This window comes from Miniopterus natalensis, chromosome 1, assembly GCF_054644295.1.
Source record: "Miniopterus natalensis isolate mMinNat1 chromosome 1, mMinNat1.hap1, whole genome shotgun sequence".
Taxonomy (NCBI): domain Eukaryota; kingdom Metazoa; phylum Chordata; class Mammalia; order Chiroptera; family Miniopteridae; genus Miniopterus; species Miniopterus natalensis.
The window spans coordinates 16,096,249-16,119,888 of record NC_142081.1 but is presented as its reverse complement, the minus strand read 5'-3'; the positions used below and the strand labels follow the sequence as shown (position 1 = coordinate 16,119,888).

Sequence of the window (23,640 nt, the reverse complement as noted above, 5' to 3'; positions counted from 1 at the left end):
AGTATCATACTATAATGTGTCTTCACTGCCCTAGAAATCCTCTGTGCTCCACCTATTCATTCCTCGCCTCCCTACCCCATCTCCTGGTAAACTGATCTTTTTACTGACTCCACAGTTTGTATTTTCCAGAATGTCATATAGTCAAAATCATGCAATATGTTGTCCTTTCAGATTATCTTTTTTTACTCAGTAATATGCCTTTAAAGTTCCTCTATGTCTTCTTATGGCTTCATTGCTCATTTGACTATATTTTTAAAACTAAATTCTTCATGTAGGTACAAAATAAAAGTCAGCAAAAATAAAATTTTAAGCATCAAAATATAATATTTTGACCCAAATCAGACCCCATGAGCTATAAAGGGAAGATACTAGTTGTTAGTATTTATGTATATTAAACATTTTAAATATCCTTAAAGATATTTGTTATATTTTAAATCAAGATAAAATATTAATTACTTAGTATGTATAAAACCTTAAAATGAGAACCTTATTTAATTGGAATTTTTTCAAAAGATGGAAATCTGGTGTCTATTTCCAAAATTCTCTTTTGGAAACCTAAATCACAGCTCTAAATCCATCAAATATCAATAGAATATTTTGAAAAGGAATATATATACATAATACAGCAGGATTTTATTGCCCATAACCTGTACTGCTCATTTAAATTAACATCGATTTTATTTCTGTCAAGTTCTAAATTTCTAAATTTTGTTTTTTCCTAAAGCATGTTAGAAATTCCTCCTGCATGAGAACTAGCTAAAGTCATGGAAAATTTTAGCCTTTAAGTTCATCCAGTTGGGGATTATCTGTGCCAATGAAAACCAAAACAACAAAAAAACGTTTCTTTTCAAGGCAGAAAACAATGCATTCATATTCTAAATCCCTTATCCAATATCTAATTCAAAAATAGCTAGATGGATTTTACTTAAATTGTTCAAAGAAATTTATTTTTCAGCCATAACCAAGGAACAAAAATTTCATACCAACATTTACAATTTAAAAAACACAAAACAAAAAACTTTAATAAATGAAAGTAGAATTGCATGATAGAGGTCCGAAGAGGATCCAATAGTGATCATCACTATTATGACACCATACAGATTTTCAGGATATCAAAGTAAGGGAGAAATTCTAAAAACTTGCTGCCCGTTGCACTATGTGTATTTTCCAGTTGGAAGTGGTAAGCGCAGTGAGTTCAGTCACAAGATCCAACCATTTTCAAAGGCTAGAGTAGTTATCCAGTATCATGTACTTAATAAGTTATCAAGCATCTTGTAGTTAACTAAGATTTATCAGTCGTTAAGGACATTGGTATTATTTTTTATGATAATTGTAATCCTTAATAATGTTCTTTAAAGATATCTGAGGTTTTTGAAACATAAAACTCAAAAGCTTCTCTTTGAGAATGGCCTACATGTCCTTTTTTTTTTCAGTCTTCATATGTATGATAAGGTGTTTATTATTTTAGGAATCCAAAGAGCTTTTATAGGAATTGTTATGGTAGTGGACACGTGGGCACTCATTACTGACCTATTTTCCCCAATGAAGGCTAAGCAAATTTATTGGTTTCACTGTATCTATATTTATGGAGGCTGACTGGTTAAGGCACCCTGTGCCAATAAAGCCAACCAAGGTCATGGGTTCAATCACCATAAGAGCCAATTCCCTTTGCTCTGTTCCCATGGTCACAGTCTTTACCCTAAAGCCTTAGCCAAAGGCTACATGGAAGATTAACTAGGCCAGAGACTATGGGTGAATCAGCAAAACCCACTACCATGACTATAAAAATAGCTCAAAAGCAAAACCCCTACTGAATAGTGTCAGGAATTCATTCTTCAAATGTTATTAAATTTGCTAATCTGCGAAACAAAACCTTAATTACTGCCTATAAAGTTGGTATGCTAAAAAGACATCCAATTCTTTGACTTGTTTAATTCAAAAGCAACAATGGTAATGAGTATTATTCCCTAAAATGCCATTGCTTTTACTGGAAAGGATTTTATTTTTATGCAATCTTTGACTTAATAAAAATCTTGCAAGTAAAGTTAAATGTGAGCCCAACAAGAGCACTTTCCAGGATTTCCTTCAAAATCAAAAGGCAAATGCTCTTGTGGAGGGTCTGTTTTTATCTGAGTTGTTTCCTCTCAAAAAAGAGACTCACAGTTTTATTAGAAATCCCAGAGCAAAATGATACTTCATTTGACTTTCTAAACACAAGACCACTGGGTTAGAATTGTTGACAAACAGAAGATGATAGATAATTATGGAAACTGAATTTAGAATTTCTCAAGTTTTATACGTATTTGAGCAGAATGCCCCATAGATATACAACATCTTTCATTGTTCAGAGTTAGAGGATGTTATTTTATGCCTTTGGATTTGGGTGTTGTTGTGTTTTTTACTGTTTTCTAATCAAAATAAAACAGTGCCAAGTCAATGAATAAGTCTATCTGTAGCAGAGTGGTCTTTGTTTGCACAATATTACTATGCATTCAGTAGCTGCCCAATAAATATTAATTGATAATGATGGAAAAGGGCTTTATAAACAGATGGTGTAGGATAAATTCACTGAAAATGTAGACAGAAACATTCCACTCTTTAAGAAAAGCATAAAGTAGAAACTAAACAAGTTCTGCACTCAGAAACTCCCCGCCTATTGCCAGGCAGCTGTTCAGTCAACAAGAACACAGACACTTTCCATCATCATCATAGCATTAACAACATTAAATGTTTATTTGCATATGGTGCCGCACAAGGGGACTAACACAGATTTATGCTAGCCTTGTTAGTTATAATTTACAATGACAATATTGGCAAGAACAAGTAAGTACGCACAGTAAAATAAATGTGATTAAATAATACTTTGAGATCTAGTCATAAGGTACGTACATAAAAGATATGTCAGATTTAAATGCAACTCACAGGAGCAATAAGAGTATTTGTAAAGTAAACCTCAACAATTTTCAAACAGAATTTGATGTGCTTTACAAGAACACCTATACATATGCTTAAGAATAAGTGAAATAGCCCGGCCGGGCGTGGCTCAGTGGTTAAGCATCGACCTAGGATCCAGGAGATCAGGGTTCGATTCTCAGTCAGGGCACATGCCAGGGTTGTGGGCTGCAGCCGATCAATGACTCTCTCATCACTGATGTTTCTATCTCTCTCTCTCCCTCTCCCTTCCTCTCTCTGAAATCAATAAAGATATATTTTAAAAAAAAGAATAAGTGAAATAAAAGAGTCACAGGTCCTAATAGAGAGGCCTCTTCAGCAGCCTAAAGAGCAAACCACCAGAACAAAATGGTGTGGTGTGGGGGCAAAAAAATTGTACAAGGACTAACTTCAATGAGACTAGGAAAGAGGAAGCTACAAGACAAAGGACTAACCCAGGAAAACATCTTGAAAGACACACAATATTCAAAAACATTGAGTAATAATAAAATATAAGTTAGTATATATAAGAGAATTTTGGAGAAAGATAGTTGAAATGGGGAGGTGAAAGGGGAATAGTAAGTATATTGCGAGCATTTAATAATTAATGGCCTTAGGTAAAGTTTTCTTTAAATAAAGTCAAAAGCCTGAGGAGACATGACATAAGTGCTAATTATTTATAAATGAGGTTATAAGGTTTCAGGACAACTTACATCTACACATCATCTCATAAAACTGTACCCTTCAAAGGAATCCAAAGGCCTTAACTTGAGAGCTAACGGTTTACATGTTATTTCTTCTACCACGTAGAATACATGTATAAACTTTCAACTTAGTTCTATTAATATGAAATAGTAGGATCCTGAAATATATTATCAATATGGAATATTCTTTAATCCAGCCAGCTATTACTCTCAATGTTTCTCAATAAAAGAAAGATACTGTGTCTATGATATCCATGAACCCTATAGGGAGTTTGCTCTGTGAATGGAAATTCAAGTATTGAGTGAGTACAAGGTTAAAACAGACAAAATCCAAAATCTCTTCTGCCCTGGCCAGTTTGGCTCCGTAGTTAGAGCATCGGCCCGGTCGGACTGAAGGGTCCCAGGTTCAATACTGGCCAAGGGCACGTACCTGGGTTGCAGGCTCGATCCCCCATCCTGGTCAGGGCTTATGCAGGAGGCAACCAATCACTGTGTCTCTCTCACATCATGTCGATGTTTCTCTCTCTTTCTCTCCCTTCCACTCTCTCTGAAAAGAAATGGAAAAAATATCCTCATGTGAGGATTTAAAAACAAAAAAAATAGAAGGTCTCTTCCAAATTCTCTACCATAAGAAGTTTGGCAAAAAATTATTTTCCACATAAAAAATATTACAAGTGTTTTAGTGTCACCTGAAATGATCAATGCCTAATAAAATAGACTATGAGTTAAATACAGGGGGAGGGGCAGGCACAGGAGGCAAGAAGGGAAATCAAGATGACAACTAAAGAAGAAAACGGAAGAACATGGTGAGTCAGTGAACTACACATTTCAAGCTGTGCCCAATAGTGCTCAACCGGCTTGAAAGACAAAGCCCATGGTAGCCAATCATTCTTTTCCATCTATTTCCTTTCCATTGGCATGCTGACATTAATGGTTCTTTCATAACCTTAGAGAACACAGTGTTTATTTTACCCTTGCAAAAATAAAATAACTTATCCACAGGTAACAGACATAAAAAAGAGAAGGAAATAATTAGTATGATATAAAATGATAAGACAAAGAGCAGTGCTGTGAATTAAAAGCATTGTGAGTCAGAATTTACATAAGCATTTCAGCCACAGACTGATAGAGTGCTTCTCATCATGTAGCAATAAGCAATGGGGTAGAAAAACTCATTCATAAAAGAATTGCCTAAAATGATTTAAAAACCTAAAGTCTCAGCAAAAATGCCACCCCTTCCACCCAAGTTTTCCCAAAGGACCAAAAACGGGTAACTCTCTCCCCCTGGGGCTACTCTAGACCTATGCAAAGCTGAAATAACATCCTTACTGAATTACAGTGAATGTTAACATTTCTATTTCCTCAACTCAACTGGGAGCCTCTAAAGGACAAGACAGCATTTTAAGTATCTTTAAACTCCTAGTCCCCAACACAGTACCTGGCACACAGCAGGCACATGAGAACTGGCTGAATGGTATTTTACTGCACATAGTGCTGACTATAGTACGCAACACATTCATTCCTTCAAGAAACACTCACTGCGACCTTATGCCAGGCCGACCACTGCTCTAGGTGCTGGAGACACAGCAATGAGCACAACAGACTGAGTGCCTGCCTTCATAAAGCCCGCACCCGGGAGACAGACGGATGACAGGCAATGAAAAGCATTATACAGAGAAGCTACAGCAGTGGAGGGGGCTCAGGCATGCAGAAGGGGTACTTTATCTCGGGGAGCTGTCAAGGCCTGTCTGAAGTAGAGCTCTGAATGACATGAGGGCATAAGCAATGCAACTGTTTTCAGAATTGAAAATCCCGGGCTCTGGAAATGGAACACGCAAATGTCCAGAAGCAGGAGGCTGCCTGACATGTCCAGGAAAAAGCAAGAAGGCCATGCAGTTGGCCTAGAGTGGGCAAGAGGGAGAAAGACAGAAAATCTGGGTGATGGTGCCTGTAGGAACCAGATCGAAGGGGTCTTGTAGGATGAGGACTTTAGATTTCATTCTGAATGTGATGATTTTTTTTAATTTTTAAGGGTTTTGAAGAAAGATGTAGCATTATCTGATTCTGTGGGGAAAAGTCTGTAGGGAGGTAGGAATAGAAGCAAGGAGGCTAATGTACTAGCCCAGACAGGAGACGATAGTGGCAAGATGATAAAGGAGAGCAGTCCTGGTAGAGGGGAAGAATAGCTACCAATTTACAAAGTATTTTAAAAACAGAGCTGACAGAATTTAATGATGGACTCGATGTGAAATATGGGAGAAATGGAGAAGGCAAGGACATAAAAGAAACATAAATCTTCAAAACAAAATTAAAGTTATTTTATCAAGATGAGTATCCATCTTTTTAAGAAGAAATAAATCGTACAAGCTACTTGTTAGGGTGAAACACACACACACAGAGCTTCAGCACCTGTACAAGTTCACAGGTGAGAAGGGGAAGGAACAGGAAATGGAGCCCCAGAGACCCAAGTCTGCCCAGGCTTTGTGGCTCTGAATCATGGCATCACTCTAGCTTATTCCCACCCAAGACTGATACTGGCCAGCAATGCTTCAGGATCTCAAGCTCAGATAATAAACAGGATACTATGTAACTTTTTCTCACTGCCCTATAAAGGCCCATTAAATAACTACATAATAAAGCTGCAGCTGTAACTTGACCATAATATCGAAAAAGATGTTAGGAAAACCTAGGTTTCCCATGCCTTGAGAAATAATTAAAGCCAAACAGTATTTAAATTTTTTAAAAAAAGGATCCAGTGTGCAGACTAGAAATGAAAATTAACTAGAAATGCAATGAGTCATAGCAGAACTTTTATATTAAGTAAAGAAAAACAAACAAACAAAATTAGCCGAAGGAAGAACACAGCACATTAGGAACATCAGTAGGAAACAATCATAAGTGGGGTGGGTGGACAACAGGGTACAAAGACAGTTCAAGAAAAAGGAAATAAGGAGAAAAGTTTGTATGTATATATGATACAAGTTTAGAGGAATTATCTCTGGGACACTTCTGTATAGCTTAGAAATATAAAATGTGGGAAAGGACATGGAACAGGATTCCAGTGAAATAAACTCTCATATCACATTACAGATGCTAATTATTTTATTATACTGTATGTAAAAAGATTCTTCCATGGGGGGGGGAGGCGGAGAGGGAGGAAGGAACTGTAACCCTGAATAGAAAGCATGAAAGAAACTCTAACAACAAGGCATAGAAATGACAGTTTTACTGTTAAATATAACAGATGTCTTAATATGTAATAAGTGTGTCATAATTTATTTTTTAATAGTGGAGAGGAACACTGTTTCAAACTTAAAATTTCAAATAGCTATAATTAAATAATTAGATTTTTTTCACTTGCAGTGTTTGTGCCAAGTACACTTTCAGGAAGCCCTAAGAGTTGAGGTATATGTATTATAAAGAATCATTTTTCAACGAAGTTTAGCAACTTGAATAAAACATCCCTGCTGGGTCACAACCGATGGTTCAATACTGACGACTAGTGGTTGAAAACCTGTAGTAATTCCCTATTAAGTAGCCTAAGATTTTTATTATCTGAATTTGAAACAGGTAACGGAAATTCTGTAAAAAACTAAGTTAAAAGGCTTCTTCCCTTGCCAACATTCTGAAAATTACAGTAGAAAAAAATTGTATCTGCAGTCTTTTAAAGAGTCTTTTCTGTCCATTATTTGCAGTGTCCCCAAACCAACGTCAATCAGCATTTGCTGTTGAGCCATAAGAAGTAAAATTCCATGAAGAGTCAATTTATTCACATATGCGTGGCTGAATTACCATTCTTTCCAAAATCCGTAATTAATATTTCAATGAGTCATACTTTTAGAATTCATGTGTCTGGGCTGTTCTGTTCTAATTTTTTTTCCTAACTTTGTCTAAAGACACTAATATATAAGAAATCTAGCTTTCTTAAATTTTTGATATAATTTGAAAAACAATAACCTACTATGTCAAAATGTTCCTTTTATAAAGTTGAAATATTTAAAATTAAATTGTGATTGTCTGACTTCTTGAAGAATGTGGGATTTTGGATAATTTCTAAGAAGTTAAAATTAGTTACACTCAATTTCTCCTCTGCATGAATAAGATCAGAATAGAGCAAAATAATACAATAATGTGTACAAACCTTTGAGAGAAAAACATTTTTTTAACCAAAAATGTTATATGCAGCTAAATGGTCATCGACACGTGAAGGAGCACCCATTCCTGAACAGTTGCTCGCAGAATGTCGCTGTATGGTAAACAACGCACGACACGCCCCAGGAACAGGCGCGGTGGACAAAGTTCCTGCCAGCCGAGCTCACTCTCCAGCGGGGAAGACGCACAGCGACGTAAGTGAACAAACAAGCCCCAGTTATAGACGGCGCTGAGTGCTGTGGAAAAGCTAATACGGTACAGAGAGAGCAGAGGGGCAGAAAGGGGCCACTGCAGCAAAGGGGGGCAAGGAAGTTGTCTCTGAAGAGGTGGCAACTCAGACTGAAGGATGCGAACCAAAAAGTTATGCTGTGATCAGAAGAAAAATTTCCCAGTAAGACACTGAGAGAAATCACTGAGGCTAGAGCACAGAATTCTTAGTATAATCTGTAGTTAAATATGTAATGTTTACATTTTAGAATAGCCATCTAAAGAACGGAAATATAATCTACAACTTCAAGGCCAGCAATAAGAATAAAAGTAAATATACAACACATTTCAATACAATATTAAGACAGAGAGGGTAGGGAAAAAAACAAATTAAAAGAGATCTTAAAAAATAAAATGATAAAAATATTTCCAAATGTATCAATAATCATAATAAGTGTAAACTCACTAACCCAGCCACTAAAAGACAATTCATCAAGTGAGATTTTTTTTAAGTCCAACTATAAGATGTTTATAGGAAACACACAAAATTAAAACTACAGAAGGATTAAAAAACAGAGGGAAAATCATATGCCATGAAAATAGCAATTCAAAGAATGCTAATATCCAGATAAACACTAGTTAATAATTTAAAAACTAATGGACAAAGAAGTAATTATATCCATGAAACCACAATCAAAAGATAGATACAGCAAAACTGACAAAAATCACTGGGATAAACTGACAATCCTTACCATGATGGGAGGCTTAGACCGACGTATTCAGTAAGAGTACAGAGGAACGAACAAAGTTTACAAAGGTGAGCGCTAAACTCACATGCTTGTGCTATGTAGGTGTATCGGGCATACATAAAACTTTGTAGCCAAAACCAGAAAATATATTTAATTTTTTTTACTTGGTGAATACTTACAAAAAAATTGATGATGAGACTAGGTCAAAATGGAAGTTTCAACAAATTTCAAAGGGATTAAATTTAAAATAAATAATGAAGTTTAAAATAAGTAAATACACATAATTGAAAATTCCAAAAGGAATCCATAAGTTTTAAGTTATAGAGAAAATCGTGAGAAATCGTAAACATTTAGATATAAACTAACATAAAAGAACAGCACATGAAACATATAGTAATTTGGTGATAAATTTGTAGTATTAAGTTGAAGAAACAGAAAAATCAGTGCTCCAACTTGTAAGTCTAAAAAATAAAAGCAATCCTAAAAATTAAAAAAATAATAAAGTTAAGAGCAGAAGTTGATGAAGAAATAAACAAAGATAGTCAAAACAAAAACTAATAAAATAATCATACGTTTAGCAAGACAAATAAAAAAGGGGAAAATTATAACTAAATAATACTCAAGGAAAAGACTGAAAAATGATAAAGCAGGTCTATGACTGCTTCTTTAAATTCATTTTAAAACACAGACAAAATAGTTAATAGAATCACAAATAATTGTCAATCTAGATTAAAAAATAAAAAGGCTATATAACCAAAAAAGATTGAAGAAACTGAAAATTTCAACCACCAAAAAGATAACAGGTACAAATGATTTTATGTGTGAGTTTTAACAAACATTCATGTAATAGACAATCCCTCTCTTAAAAAGTGCCAGAGAACAAAAAAGAAGGAAACTACCTAATTGACTTTATGAGATTAATGTTACTTTGCTTACAAAAGCAGAAAGAACAACTGATCTCAATCATAAACATGAATATAAAAATCCTGACAGAAACACTGGCAAATTAATTCAAAAACGTATAAAAAAACACATCTAACTAAAGTTCTCAGGAATGCAAGGAGAGCTCAGCATCTATTGATAGTGTCAACCACATTTAAATATCAAAAGACAGCTTTAAGAATATTTGATACATTTCATAACCCATTCATAATTTAAAACACACACAAACACATTAAAAAAAAAAAAATCTCTCTTGGCAACCAAGAAATAGAAGGCAATGTTGTTAATCTGATTTTTTTAAAAATAACACTTAAAACCAGGAGAAATACCACACAACAGAGTTAACACTTTCAAAGCATCCCTATAAATACAGAAATGACAAGGATTCATGTCATCTTTTTTTTTATTCAACATTGCACTTGAGTTTCTAGCCAGTGCAATAAAACAACAAAAAGAATTATAAAGGGACTAAGTTTCCTTTGATTTCAAATTATATGATTATCTATACAGTAGATATGTCAGTAAAGCTACTAACAAATTATAAGAATAGAATCATTAAACCAAATTGTTGTATACAAGAGCCATATATAAAACCAGTTACACTCCTATTACACTACAAATAATGAGAGATGCAATAAAAGAAAATATCCCATTTACAAAACAAAGAAAAACCATAAGGTACCTAAGAATAAGTCCAGAAAAAGAAGTATAAGACCTTAATATGGACAGTTATAAAACATTATTGAAAAACATGTTCTCTTCAAATTAATCTATATTTAGTACAATTACAACCAAAATGCCAGCAGGATTTTTCATGAAACATGACAGGAGATTTTCATTATCATTTATCAGAATGTAATAAAAGCTGTAATAATTGAGACAAAATGATAACAGTTCAGAAATAGACAAACACATCAATGCAATGCATACAGAACCCAGGCAGAACTCACAGTGGCATTTGAATCAGAGGAAAAAGAACAAATTATTCAAAAATGAAAACAACAAAAAACAAAAACATGATGCTGAGGTAACTGAATTGTCATATAAAAACCAACGATTCCTTTCTACTACCATTAAAAAAATTAAATTCCTGGGGGATTTGAACAGATAACCAGGTGATCTGTATAGGCACAAAGGAAAACTGCGACAAACATGGGAAAAGATGCTCAAATTCACCAAAAGAGAAATGCAAATGAACATTAAAAATGAGTTAACACTTTATACCTATCATCCCAGCAAAAATAAAAAGAATTATAATGATTACTACTGGTAGAAATGTGAGGGAAAGGGCCATTCTCAACTATTTTGCCAACAGAAATGTGATGAGCTAGAACCTTTTGGAAAAGTAACCTGGTAACCTCTATTATAATAAAGGATCCATCCATGATAATAAATGAATAAGAACCATATCAGCCAGTTGAAGAAATTTCCAGAAAGTACAGGTCAGAGAAAAAAGCAAGATGCATATATATATATATATATATATATATATGTTATGTGATCCTATTTTATTAAAATAAAAGCATACCAAAAAAACAACAACCCTGTATGTCCTGGCCAGGTAGCTCAGTTGGTTAGAGGATAGTCCTGATATATCAAGGTTTCGGGTTCAATTGCCAATGGTCAGGGCACATACAATAATCAACCAATGAATATATAAATAAGTGGAACAAATTGATGTTTCTTTTTCTTTCTCTCTCTCTATCCCTCCCTCTCTCTTTCTCTCCCTCTCTCCCTTTCTCTCTCCCTCTCTCTAAAAAACAAACAAAAAAACACCCCTATGTATGCAAAGGTGTATATAGTTTCTATATATGTCTGCCCAAGATAATTAGAAGCACAATTAAAAATAGAAATGAGTATATCCCAGGCTATTTACACTGTTTTATTTTTTAGGGAGTAGGGGAAAGGTTTAATGATGAGAGAACACAGGAAAAGAGATGGGGGAAAATGAGCCAAGTAAATAATAAAGCTACATTAAAAAAGAAAATGTTTGTATGATCATTTGTGATATGATCACATGTAGTTCCACATTTATTTAATTAAATGTGAATACTTTTTATAATAAATATTTAATAAAAATATTAGGAGTATGGGAAATAAAACTAAACATTGGGTCAAAACAAAGTATTAATATGGTTACTACTTAATGCATTAAGCAAATGACTCACTTAATTTGCACTTAAACGCTAAAAATGCAAAATGCTAGAAATGCAAAATACTCAAAACTAGCACAATTAAAAGAGACAACATGTCAAGAAATGGTAATTAACAGTAATAATCTAGGACAAAAAAAACTTCATATAATTATCACTTTCTAGAAACTGGACAGTCAGGAGGAAAAAAGCCATCTTTGCAAAAGGAGGAGAGAGAAAAATAGTCAATGGGATTAGGGTTTATTAAAAGAATAAAAGGTGTAGCTCAAAATAAGGCCCAGACTTATCCTACACACACAGCTTCACTCATGAAGAATAAACACTAGAGCAGTTTTCAAATGTTCCCATGCAGCACACATTTTCCTTCAGAGCAGTATCTGTGTGGCTGTCCCACTGTGATACTCGGTGCCTTCACCACCTTGGTAGTCAGGACCCTGTGTGTGTCACCCTGCCTGTGTTCCTCTCTGCCCACTACACACCTGATCACGGGGACTAGCAAAGAGTTGAATTCTAGAGCTCATATCCCAAGGAGTGGGAAAATAATGAGCATTGCTGTGCTTTCCACAGAACGCTTTTTTTGTTAATCCTCCCCCAAGGATATTTTCTCCAATGATTTTTAGAGAGAGTAGGAGGGAGGGAAGGGGAGAGGGAGAGAGAAACATCGAGGTCTTCGGTTGCCTCCCGCAGACCAGACCGGGTGGGGATCTTGCAACCCAGGTAAGTGCCCGTGACCGGGAGTCAAACCCTAGATCCCTTGGTCTGAGGGCTGACACTCTAACCACTGAGTCAAGCAGGCCAGGACAGAACTTCTATTTATTTTTAAACTTCCATTTTCTTGTAAATGCCATCTGTCTTTTCTCAAAGCCCAAGGAGGCTATTGGGATGGTCAATGGGAGGGTAATTTAATGGGCATTTATATAAAAGATATCTAATCAATCAATGGGGTAAGGGAGGCTTGTGCCATTAAAAAAATAAGTGAAAATGTGGGAGATAACTACCAAAAAGAGGGCACTGACTATGGGACCAAGAAGAGGGTAAAGGGAATGGCCAAGCAAAAGTTCCAGCTCAGCCCTGGAAAGGTGAGCACAACATCTGTGTCTCCAAATCAAGTAGGGTAATCACCAAAGGAAGTGCAGGAGAAGGGGCTGATGCGGCCACCTCAGAACATTGGTCTTACTAGGCTCCCCTCTGATTTGACACAGAAATCTCAAGGGCGATGCTAATGCCATTAAGGGGGCATTAGGAAAACACTCTGGCATCCTTGGAAACTTCTCCCTTAATGAGTCCAAACTAAATACATTAATAATAGTACCCAAGGCTTTTCTTACATGAAGTGTTCATTTTACTCAGTGTCTCTGGAGCCACAGTTACATTTCGGGGAAGGAATGAATAGCTACTCCTTTATTACGTTTTTCATAATTATCACAGTTGCCAAAAGATGAAGAAAAATACTAAAAAAAGCCAATATTAATTAACTTTTCTGCAAATGGCATTATTTTATTGATGAAGCTCACATAATCTGATTTTCCAGGTTGAGAAACCACTGAGCTGAGCTCCCACCCTGCACTTAATTCCTCACTTTAATCTTCACCGTCCTCTACTAAGACCCCATGCCTCACAGACTTTTCCATGAAGCACCTTTAACCTTTAAGGCACTTCAATCACCCTAGGTCATATGCAATATTCCTGATGGGGGTGGATGAGGAAACTAGCATTTTAACATGCTCTGAAATGCTCTGAAAAGCATATACAAACACACCCAGCATTTACCTCCTGCTTTTCATTTTACGTAATTCAACTGAAGATGAAGGAATAACATTCAATTTATAAGAAACAGCTAGTAAAAACCAAGTCAGAAATTTCCAAAATGCCACAGTCAAGAGTTAGAAATTTTATCTAGGATTTTATGTAAAGTTTGAACCTGTAAAAAAGTTTTGACTTGAGATTACAGTCAAAATACTTCTTCCGTGACCCTAGCACCCACCACTCCTCCCCACTCCACTAAACTTAACTAAATCGAGGGTACCTTACTATTAAGCATCTGATCAACAGGACTCTGCTTATATGATAAATCTACCTAATGTTAAACAGACACTGTAGTGTTTGCACAATGGCTCCACAAGGAAAGGCTGATGGCGGTTACGAGCTTAAGGATACTTGAATCTGATCAGTAAAAGTTCGGAGTATTAAAACCACCACTCAGAACTGAAAGATACATGAAAAGGACACTATTGCAAAACTAATACAAAACATTCCTCCCTCTAAAGAGACCTCTGTTGAGATACCAAAACAACGCTGTTTAACCTGCCATCCCTGAGGTCTGAAGGGCAGTGAAGATCCTCAGGTATGAAAACCTGACGTGCATGTGACAGCCCATCCCTGAGGTCTGAAGGGCAGTGAAGATCCTCAGGTATGAAAACCTGACGTGCATGTGACAGCAGCAGCAAGTAAGCAGCAGAGGCTCAGAAAGGGAAGCAGCCTCCAGAGGACGCACAGCCCTCTGGCTTAGACCAACAGGAGAAAAGAAACGAAAAACAGAGGAGTCAACAATTCCTGAAAAACTCTAAACAAGAAAAGGAGAGTGGCTTTCCCTCAACTGATTTCCAATGATTAATAAATACTGCTTTTAATTAAATGGGAACAGATAAAGCTCAGAGGACCTAAGGACCTCACTAGGTCACTAAAAAGAAGGAGGTTTTTAGCCCAAGCCACAGATTGCCTCCTGTAATACGACATTACGCCTAGAAATCTCTGATATATACAATTCTTAATCAATGCCTTAATCTCTTAACAACTTTTAAATGTCATAATTTTCACTAACATTGAATTATACATGTTAGGGAAGTAGAATGGCTAACAATGCAGGTTCAGTTTCTCTCCATAGCCAGAAACAAAATATACCAATTACTTTTATCAAACAGTGTATTTCCACAAGTATTTTTTAATATCGAAAAGAAAGCAAAGTGTTTCCTCTCCTTAAACATGACCTTTCCAGAAGAGTCTAAGCCACTTAACCTGGCATAGGAAATGCATCAACCTGAATTAATCCTTCCCAGTTTCCTCTGCACTATTTAATCCAAAAACACCTTTTAAAAGCATATAGGTCACCGCTTACATTAAAGTGACAAAATATGAAATTAAACATTTCTTATCAATAGTGATCCTCTATTGTATTGTCAGAGATGGAATTCCAAATCACAGCTCAAGCTTTTAGTCAAACTGACAATTACAATGCAAATATTCAGGCTCTGGTTTCTCAAAGGGGGTGGGAAGCAATCTTCCTCTCCCTCTCTCTTTGTAATTTTGTGCATTCTGCAAAGAGAGAAGAAAATAAGTACGGAAAATTCCTCTAATTTTCTCTTGCAAAAAAGAACAATTGTCTCTTCAGTACTATTCTTATGCTCACCAGATGCAATTTGCTTTGAGAACAAATGTATAAAAATCAAGGTTTTAAAAAAAGGCTACCTACATGCTGTATCTAATTATTCAACAAAGTATCATTTTCAAAGTAACTACCAACTAACAAGGGTATGCCTCCTTTTGTGAAATGAAGGAATATGGAATTTTAGAAAACAAAAGCAGCTTTTCCTATCAACTTGCATTATAATTTCAGGGTTGCAATTTTTGTTCCTAATTTTCAACTGGCTGTGTATTTACTTAAATTTTTTTAAATCTGTCAATTAATAAGGGTTAATGATCTCCAAGCACACATGAGTGGATTTGTAGAATGTCACTTTTGGAGAAAACTGTTTGGTAAAAGAAAAAAATTCCTTTTGTTTTTAATCCTTTTGTTTTCTTGTTGTTTCTAATTTTATACCTTATGTACAGATCTAAGAAACATTTTAAGGGAATTTTAACAAATTTATCTTCTATAATAATAATAAAACATAACCAATACAATGAGAATTCACAAATCTATACCAATAAAAATGAATGAACAGATGAAGAAAAAGGCAAAACCCTTCCTTACAGTAGGATTTCAACTAATAAATTTGGACAAAATGATGGAATTTTTTAAAAATCGCCATTTAGCATCACTTATAGTAATAAGCGTTTCACACTAGAATCAACAATAGATGCTAAAATTCATGGGTATGATAAGAAATAGGTTATTTTCAAATCTCAAAGCATCTCACCATAAAACTAATAATTAAAAACATATAACAGCAACTTTATGGTGAAAAAACTTGGCAGGCAACACCTTAACCAAAGGTTGTTTTCATCAGTAACGAGACAAATTGACATTACACACCTCCTGACATGATATCTGGGGAGGCCTCAATACCAATACTCTGGGTTTCCTGCCAAAAGTCCATAACTTGAATCTAGTTGTGAGAAAACATCAACAAATCCAAAATGAAAGACATTCTACAAAATAACTGGCTAGTACTCTACAAAGCTGTTAAGGTATGAATGACAAAGAAAGACTGAAAAACTGTTCCAGATTAAAGGAGACTAAAGAGACACGACAGCCAAATGCTATATGTGACCCTGAACTGTATCCTGGTCCAGAAAAGAACATTAGTGGCACAATCTGAATAAAAAGCTATAGGCTAAATCATAGTATTGCTCCAATGTTAATTTCCTGTGATTAAGGAAGAGATCACACACACCATATTATTCAGGTGTAAATATATTGACATAATGTGCACAACTAACACACACACAAAGTGTGTGTGTGTGTGTGTGTGTGTGTGTAGGCTTTGTGGGCCATGCAGTCTCTTCCATAACTACTCTTCTCAGTCGCTGCATCACAAAAGCACCCCCAAACAAATTGGGAATGAATGGGAATGGCTGTGTTCCAATAAAATTTTATTTACAAAAATGGGCAATGGGCCAGATTCAGTCCATTTGGCCATCGTTCGCTGACCCCTGTCATGTCAAGGAAAATTAATCAGAGGAATTATACTTTCAGTTAACATTTTTTGAGCTCATGCCAGACACTATGTTAAGTGCTTTGCTGGCATTAACTCATTTATCTTCGCACCAATCTGACTAGGTTAAAACTATGATTATTTCCACTTTCCGCAGAGGAAATGGGTCAGGGGAGTTAAGGAACTAGTCCATGGTCACACAGCCAGCAAGCAGCAGACTCTGGGTTTGACGCAGGGAGGGTTGACTTCACCCACTAAACCACAACCAATCTGCTATACTTCTCATGTGGACTGAATTACACTGTCACTTGCAACAACTAAGGAACTAGAACCATTTTAACCACAGCTAAACAGGTATCCAAGCTCAAGATGAACATTCTGGAAGGCGTTTGTCACAAACCTCTTGTAGCTGCATAGAAATAAGTCCCAGTTGGTCCTGGCGTCTTTCCACCAGCTCTCTTTCTGTGCGCATCTCCTTTTCTATTTCCTGAAGCCGCCGCTCCACCCGATCTGAAACCTTAACACAACAAACAGAAGAAGTGACATTACAGAGCTGTTAGGCAAACAAAAAAAAATTTTAAAGGCTAAATTGAGGAGATATTTTATACCTGAAACATTACTACCTAAAGCATTTAAGACTGGCTTGTTTGTAGAGACCCTTTTCATGGCACAATTAAAAAACTGATCACACACACAAAAAAATGAATAAAAGTTATAAAAGAAAACAATCATTAGTCTCCAAATGATCCAAACCTGGATCCCAATAAAGGACTTACAATTTTCAAAGTATAAAATATTAATTGGATAGATCAGAGTTAAAAGTTATAAACTAGAAAAGAGTGCCCTCTGGTGAAACAGACGGAAAACAGCATGCTTGCAAAGCCACTGCATTTATTACTCTGATGATACACTGTTCCATCTATTAGTTCTTTATCATTTTAATATCTATAAGCATGACCTGCCTAGGAAGGTTTTGATGTTTATGTGCAGTAAATAATTGAAAGGGCTTTTTATTAGCTTGTCAATCTTGTCTACTGTGATCTGCTAAAAATAAACCAGCTGAAAAGATCAAAAACTAAAGTCAAACTGAAAAATACTTAATTGGGACTCTCTAAAATAAACATGAAAGAATTTTTCTCTCTGATGCAAGATTTTCCTTGCTAAAAGTTTGGAAAATTCAAAAACACTTTATGCATTCTCATCACATAGTCCCCTAAATAAAATTTACACTATTTGGTGATATGTATATTTGGTGCGGGTGAATGGAACATATTTGCTTTCCTTTAAGAGAAGCAATAAATACAGCCCTGTTGTAAGAAATCTTTTGCCACCAACTCTATGCAGCCAAGAAAGGTCCTGGTGACCAGGGATCTTACTCGATGATGACAATGCTCCAAACTGAATGATGGTGATGGTTTCACTACTTAGTACATCTGCTAAAAATCGTTGAACCGTACACTTAAAGCATATTAATTTTACAGTAAATCATACCTCAGAGCAAGCTGTTTTTTAAAAAACATATTGGTAAACATAAGCTTAAATACTCTCAAAAAAATCAGCAGTTACTATTTACTTAGACTGATAAGTCTGGTGTTTCCACATCTAGTGCGTAGAAACAGGATATTTACTAAAATAGTCACAGTTCTTCAATAAAAAAATCAAAATACCCCTCAGCATCAAGCTTCTCATTTATCCTAAAAATCAGCCCTAATATCCCAACAAACAATTTACTACTGCATCAGAAATAAATGCAGTGCCTACTATAAGAGAAAAAATATTGAATAAATACTAAACAGCAAAAGTTGTTAATTCATTCAATTGTTACAAAATAGAAACAACTTTATTGTTAACTATAAACATAAAAAGTAATTAACAGCAACACACCAAAAAATAAATAATTCAGAACAACTTCAAAATCATTAGCATGGCTACTACCAAAAAAATAAAAGTGGGGGGAAAAAAGTGGAGAAAGTAGAACTCATGCGCAGCACCATTGGTGGGAATGTAAAATGGTACAGCCGCAATGGAAAACAGTGTGGTGGTTCCTTAAAAATTAAAAATAGAATTGCCTTATGGTCCACCAATTCCGTATCTAGGTATATGCCCAAAAGAACTGAAAGCAGATATTTGCACCCCCATCCTCATAGCAGCATTATTCGTAATAGCCAAAGGATGGAGGCAACCCAAGTGCCACTGACAGGTAAGTACAAAACCAAACGTGCCTCCCACATACAGTGGAATAGGGCTGGGCTTTAGGAGGGAGAGGATTCTTACACGTGCTGTAACGTGGAGGGACCTGAAGTCATTATGCTAAGTAGCGGGGCGCCAAGGGCAGTCCATACACAGACAGAGGCAAAGCGGAACGGCGGCTGGCGGGGGCAGCATGGCTAGGAAGGTTCTGATGCTTTGAATGGGGACTTGCTGCTTCACGGGCATCGTTTCGATTTTGCAAGATGAAAAGAGTTCTGGATTTGGTCATACAACAGTGTGAATGTCCTTGAACTGAACACTTAAAAATGGCTAAGACGGTAAATTTTATGTTATATATATTTACCACAATTAAAAATAAACAATACAGAATTATAAAAAGAAATAAAAATACCATCCACCAAGAGGAAAACATTGTTAGGTATCTTGCAGTATACTTCCAGAATTTTTTCCATGCATATGTGCATGACTAGTCAAACACATATCCACTTCATTTCTTTTTTTGAACAAAAGTTGGGTATTTCACATAGTATTGTATAAATTTTTTTCTGTTACATATCATGGACAACTTTCCATGACAACAAATAATTTACATACTCATTCTTAGCAAATGCATAGTTTTCCATAATTGATTAAAATAATTCCCTACTGATAATGGGATAACATTTATTTTTACTAGTACATGTAACAAACATTCCTAAATAAGATTATTTTTGTAAACTAAAGATACAATCTTTAAGTGAAATTGTTGAATCAAAAGACATGAATCTCTGATGAAGTTATTAATTCAGGATCACGCAACTAATTAGTGAGAAAAATAAGCCCAGCACTGCTCCCCATTTCCAGCAGTACCTTGTAACCCCCAGGTCCATTTTCACTCATTCACCCAGTAAGCATACACAAGCACTAATTCATTCCAGTTATTATGCCAGGTAGAGATTCAGGATATAGCAATACACAAACTGTATCCACAGACCCTGCCCTCTAATAGCTTGCTACCTATTGAGGGCTGACATTGAGTAAGTAGGTAGGATTTCTCTAATTAAATTCAGTGAGTTGGATGACTTGTATATTTCAGGAAAGAAGATCATGCTTATTAGCATCCTATCAAAATTAAACCAGTTCAAATAACCAAATACTGAAATCAAAATCTAAAATTACTTAGACATGATCTACTTCACTACCATTACCAGGACATGTGATGATTTGGAGTCACTATATTTGATGATTGTCTCCCAGTTTTGAAATGATGTTTGTGTTAGGCAGTCTCTGACAAGGTTTCAATGGTCCCTGCTTCTTGGTACTCATGCACTTGTGTAACCCCCTCCTCTTGAGTGTGGAGTGGCCCTAGTGACTTCCTTCTAATAAACAGGATACAGAACAAGCGATGAGATGTCACTTCCATAATTAGGTTACAAAAATTGTGCTTCCATCTTACTAACATGTTCTCTCTTGCTGGCCCTCTCTCCTACCTTCTTGCTGGCTCGCTCTAATGAAACAAGCTGCCACATTGTGAGATGCTCTATGGAAAGGCCATGTGTCAAGGAAACAAAAGAGCCCTCTGACCAACAGGTCATGACAAACTGATACCTCAGTACAATAATCTACAAGGAACTAAATGAGCTAGGAAGTAAAGCCACTGGAGGAAAGATGTGAGATGACTGTAGCCTGTGAGAGACCCAGAGCCACAGGAGCCAGCTAAGCCAGGCCTGGACCCCTAACCTACAGAAACTGTCAGTCAATAAATGGTTTAAGTCAGTAAAATTAAATTTAGTACTCAGATATCAAAAAGTCCAAAGTCTCTATATTTAGGTATAAAAATACTACAATAAGAATAAAAATTAGAATAGCTTTTAAAGCTAGCCGTTAAGGAATGGAGGTGAAACAAAAGCAAAGGCCTTCTATTTATGGGGTTGTACACTGACTTTCAATATGTTGATTCCTCAGATCTTTCACAGCATATGCTGTTGTAAAATACATTTCAATAAATATTTGTTGTGCATCCTGCTTTTGCAATCTATACAGTAACTGTGTTGTTCTAAATCCAGGGTTGAGAATTCTTACTTCAATTCATGACCAACTCATCCAGAAACAGCTGGATCCATGGTCACATTTTTAATTAAAATAGTGACACTTCTATAGAAAACTACAATAAAATGGACCTTTTCCTCTATGAATAATCAAACTTTAATATGCACTCATATCAGACCAAACTGGGTAAATTCTAGACAACGGATGTCCTCTGTGGTATAAGGTTCATGCAATATTAATTGTTTATTACCACAGTTAAGTGTTAACAGAAAATATTTTCCATAACATCATGCTATAAGTAATAACTATTCCCTTCCAACGGGCAGCTTGAAAAACAAACAAAAATCTATGATTCACAAAGGATTAACAAATCAGATCTTGGCAGGTATGATAGAAACCAGTACCTTTTGCCTCTCAAAGAAAAATGTGTTCTATAAACTTTCAAGATATATTTTAGTTACTGAGAAAACACACGATAAACAACTGCAGCCTCAGAATAATGCACAATAAATGAGATTAACAGCGTTTACCAACAGAAAATGAAATTGGTGGGAGATAGGGGCAGTCGTTCATTTTTCTTTGTATATTTGTACAATATTTAAAAGTTTTCCACCATGAACATGCATCATTTTGGAAATTTTATTCTCAACTTAAATCTGGAGGGGGAAACAGCTGCAGCTCTGAGAAGTTTAACGCTCAAATAACAAAACCACATCTTTTCTGACAGTTTGCGATCATGAATTCACAAATACAACACAATATGTCAAATAGTTATAAAATGTAAATGCTGACTTCAGTTGGAATAAGTGACTCACAAAATCTATATTAAGCCTTGTACAAACTGGAAGTAAACATCATGTGGCCTTCAGAAGACCTTCTGAAATTCAACAATATCACTTTTAAGTTTTTGCCTCAGACAAGTGTTTCTTAATCAGGTCAACACACCCACCCACATGAGGTCTGAGAAGCCCTTTACACAGCTAAGAACAATCCTACTTGAAAGCACATTTACAGAAAGCACCAAATGAGCTGTAACATCACAACTTGATGTGAGGAACTGGCAATGAGCAATTCAATCGAGTGCACAGTTAGGTGTGTTTAATTTTCCAGGTTTAGACAATCTAGAAGAATGTGTCCTGATGAGCTAAGCACACTGGGCAGCTGATACACACTAGCACAGTGTATACACCAATTACACCTAGTGAGGTGTGACATCCAGGTGTGCAACCATAGCTTTATCTGATGTGGAGTAATTCCAATCAACGGTAATGATGATATGAAAGGATTCAGGCTTTCTTTAAATTTAGCTAGTTATTAACTTTTGGCTCAGTAGTTACACTTTAGACCCACATCAACACTCTATAGTATGTAGACAGTACTTTTTAGCTTTATTTGCTATCTGAAAGAAAAAAAATGAAATGACTGTTCATTATGGGTTCTCTTTAACATGGTTAAAGATGAAGCTTAACAAATGTAACGTGCACAATGCAATGAGTATTTTCAAAAAACTCAAACCACTCCAAATATCTAACAATGTCAAAAACAGGACAGTTCAACTGGATATACCCATGGCTTCTCAGGTCTACAAGGATCTCAGCAGAGCACTGAGGATATTCAAGTCTGGATCAAAGTCCTAGTTACAAGCATGCTCACAGGTTGTATACCTACATAGCAAGTAAAAGGAGCATCACACAACAGCTGAAAAACTCTAAAATCTTACGCATTAGAAATAGCAAACCTAGTAATTAAATCTGATATAAACAAAAAGATTGAAGGAGTTTCATTTCCAAAAAGGACAGGCTAAATAATCCAGACCAACCCTTCCAATGAAAATAACTAAAAAACCAGAAATAATATTTTAAATAAAAGTCTGGAAAACTAAAATGACATAAAGACATATAAGACCAAATGCAGAAGAAACTCATAGAGGTCAGTCCATATTTTCAGGCTACTTTCTCCCTGAAATATCAGCCCATTTCAGAAAAGGCAGCTGAGACACTGAGAAGCTGAATAGTGTTTAACAGATATGTGGGGGGAAAATGAAGTTCAGAGCCTTTCCAAGGAAGGGGGACCTGGTTAAACCCCCTACCAATCCCCTAGCCTTCGGGTTGGAATCTGAAGGACGATACACTAACAGTAAGGGTGGACCAGAAACGGTTAAAGCCTGGCACTGAAGTTTCATATTGAAATATCTCAACAAACAATAAGGTGATCCATGACTGCTATGGCCCCTAGTCTATAACACAAAGCAAATATGTCCTCTCATACATAATAATTATCTAAGCAACTTTTCTTTGCAGAGAATGAAATATATTTTCTGTCATCAACAGAAGGTCCCATTAAGAGAGTTTTAAAAATGAGAAGAAACAGTTGTAGAATGGGAGACAATATTTGCAATACATATAACTGACAAAGTGATCATACACAAGATATATAAAGACCTCCCACAAATCAATAACAAAAAGACAAGCAACTAAATAAAAGAGTGGGCAAAAAAGCAAACTGCCGTTTCAAAAACGAAAATAGCCAGTAGCGAACAAACACATAAAAAAAGGTGCTCATCAGCATTAGTAATCATGAAAATGCAAATTAAAACCACGATGAGATGCCATAAACACCCAACATAAATAATGGCTATTACCGAAAGACTCAATAGTATCAGTGTTGGAAAGGATGAGGGGCAACACGA

General features: G+C 35.7%; 1 protein-coding gene across 5 annotated transcripts in view; it reads right to left on the bottom strand.

Moving 5' to 3' along the window:
* The window catches only part of CEP128 (centrosomal protein 128), a 291,713-nt gene that overhangs the window by 228,757 nt on the left and 39,316 nt on the right, over positions 1-23,640 (bottom strand). For all 5 annotated transcript variants that reach the window (XM_016220106.2, XM_016220114.2, XM_087818763.1 and 2 more), the window contains one exon: positions 17,113-17,229. In XM_016220106.2, the coding sequence (XP_016075592.2) occupies positions 17,113-17,229 (117 nt within the window). The remainder of the gene's footprint in view (positions 1-17,112; positions 17,230-23,640) is intronic.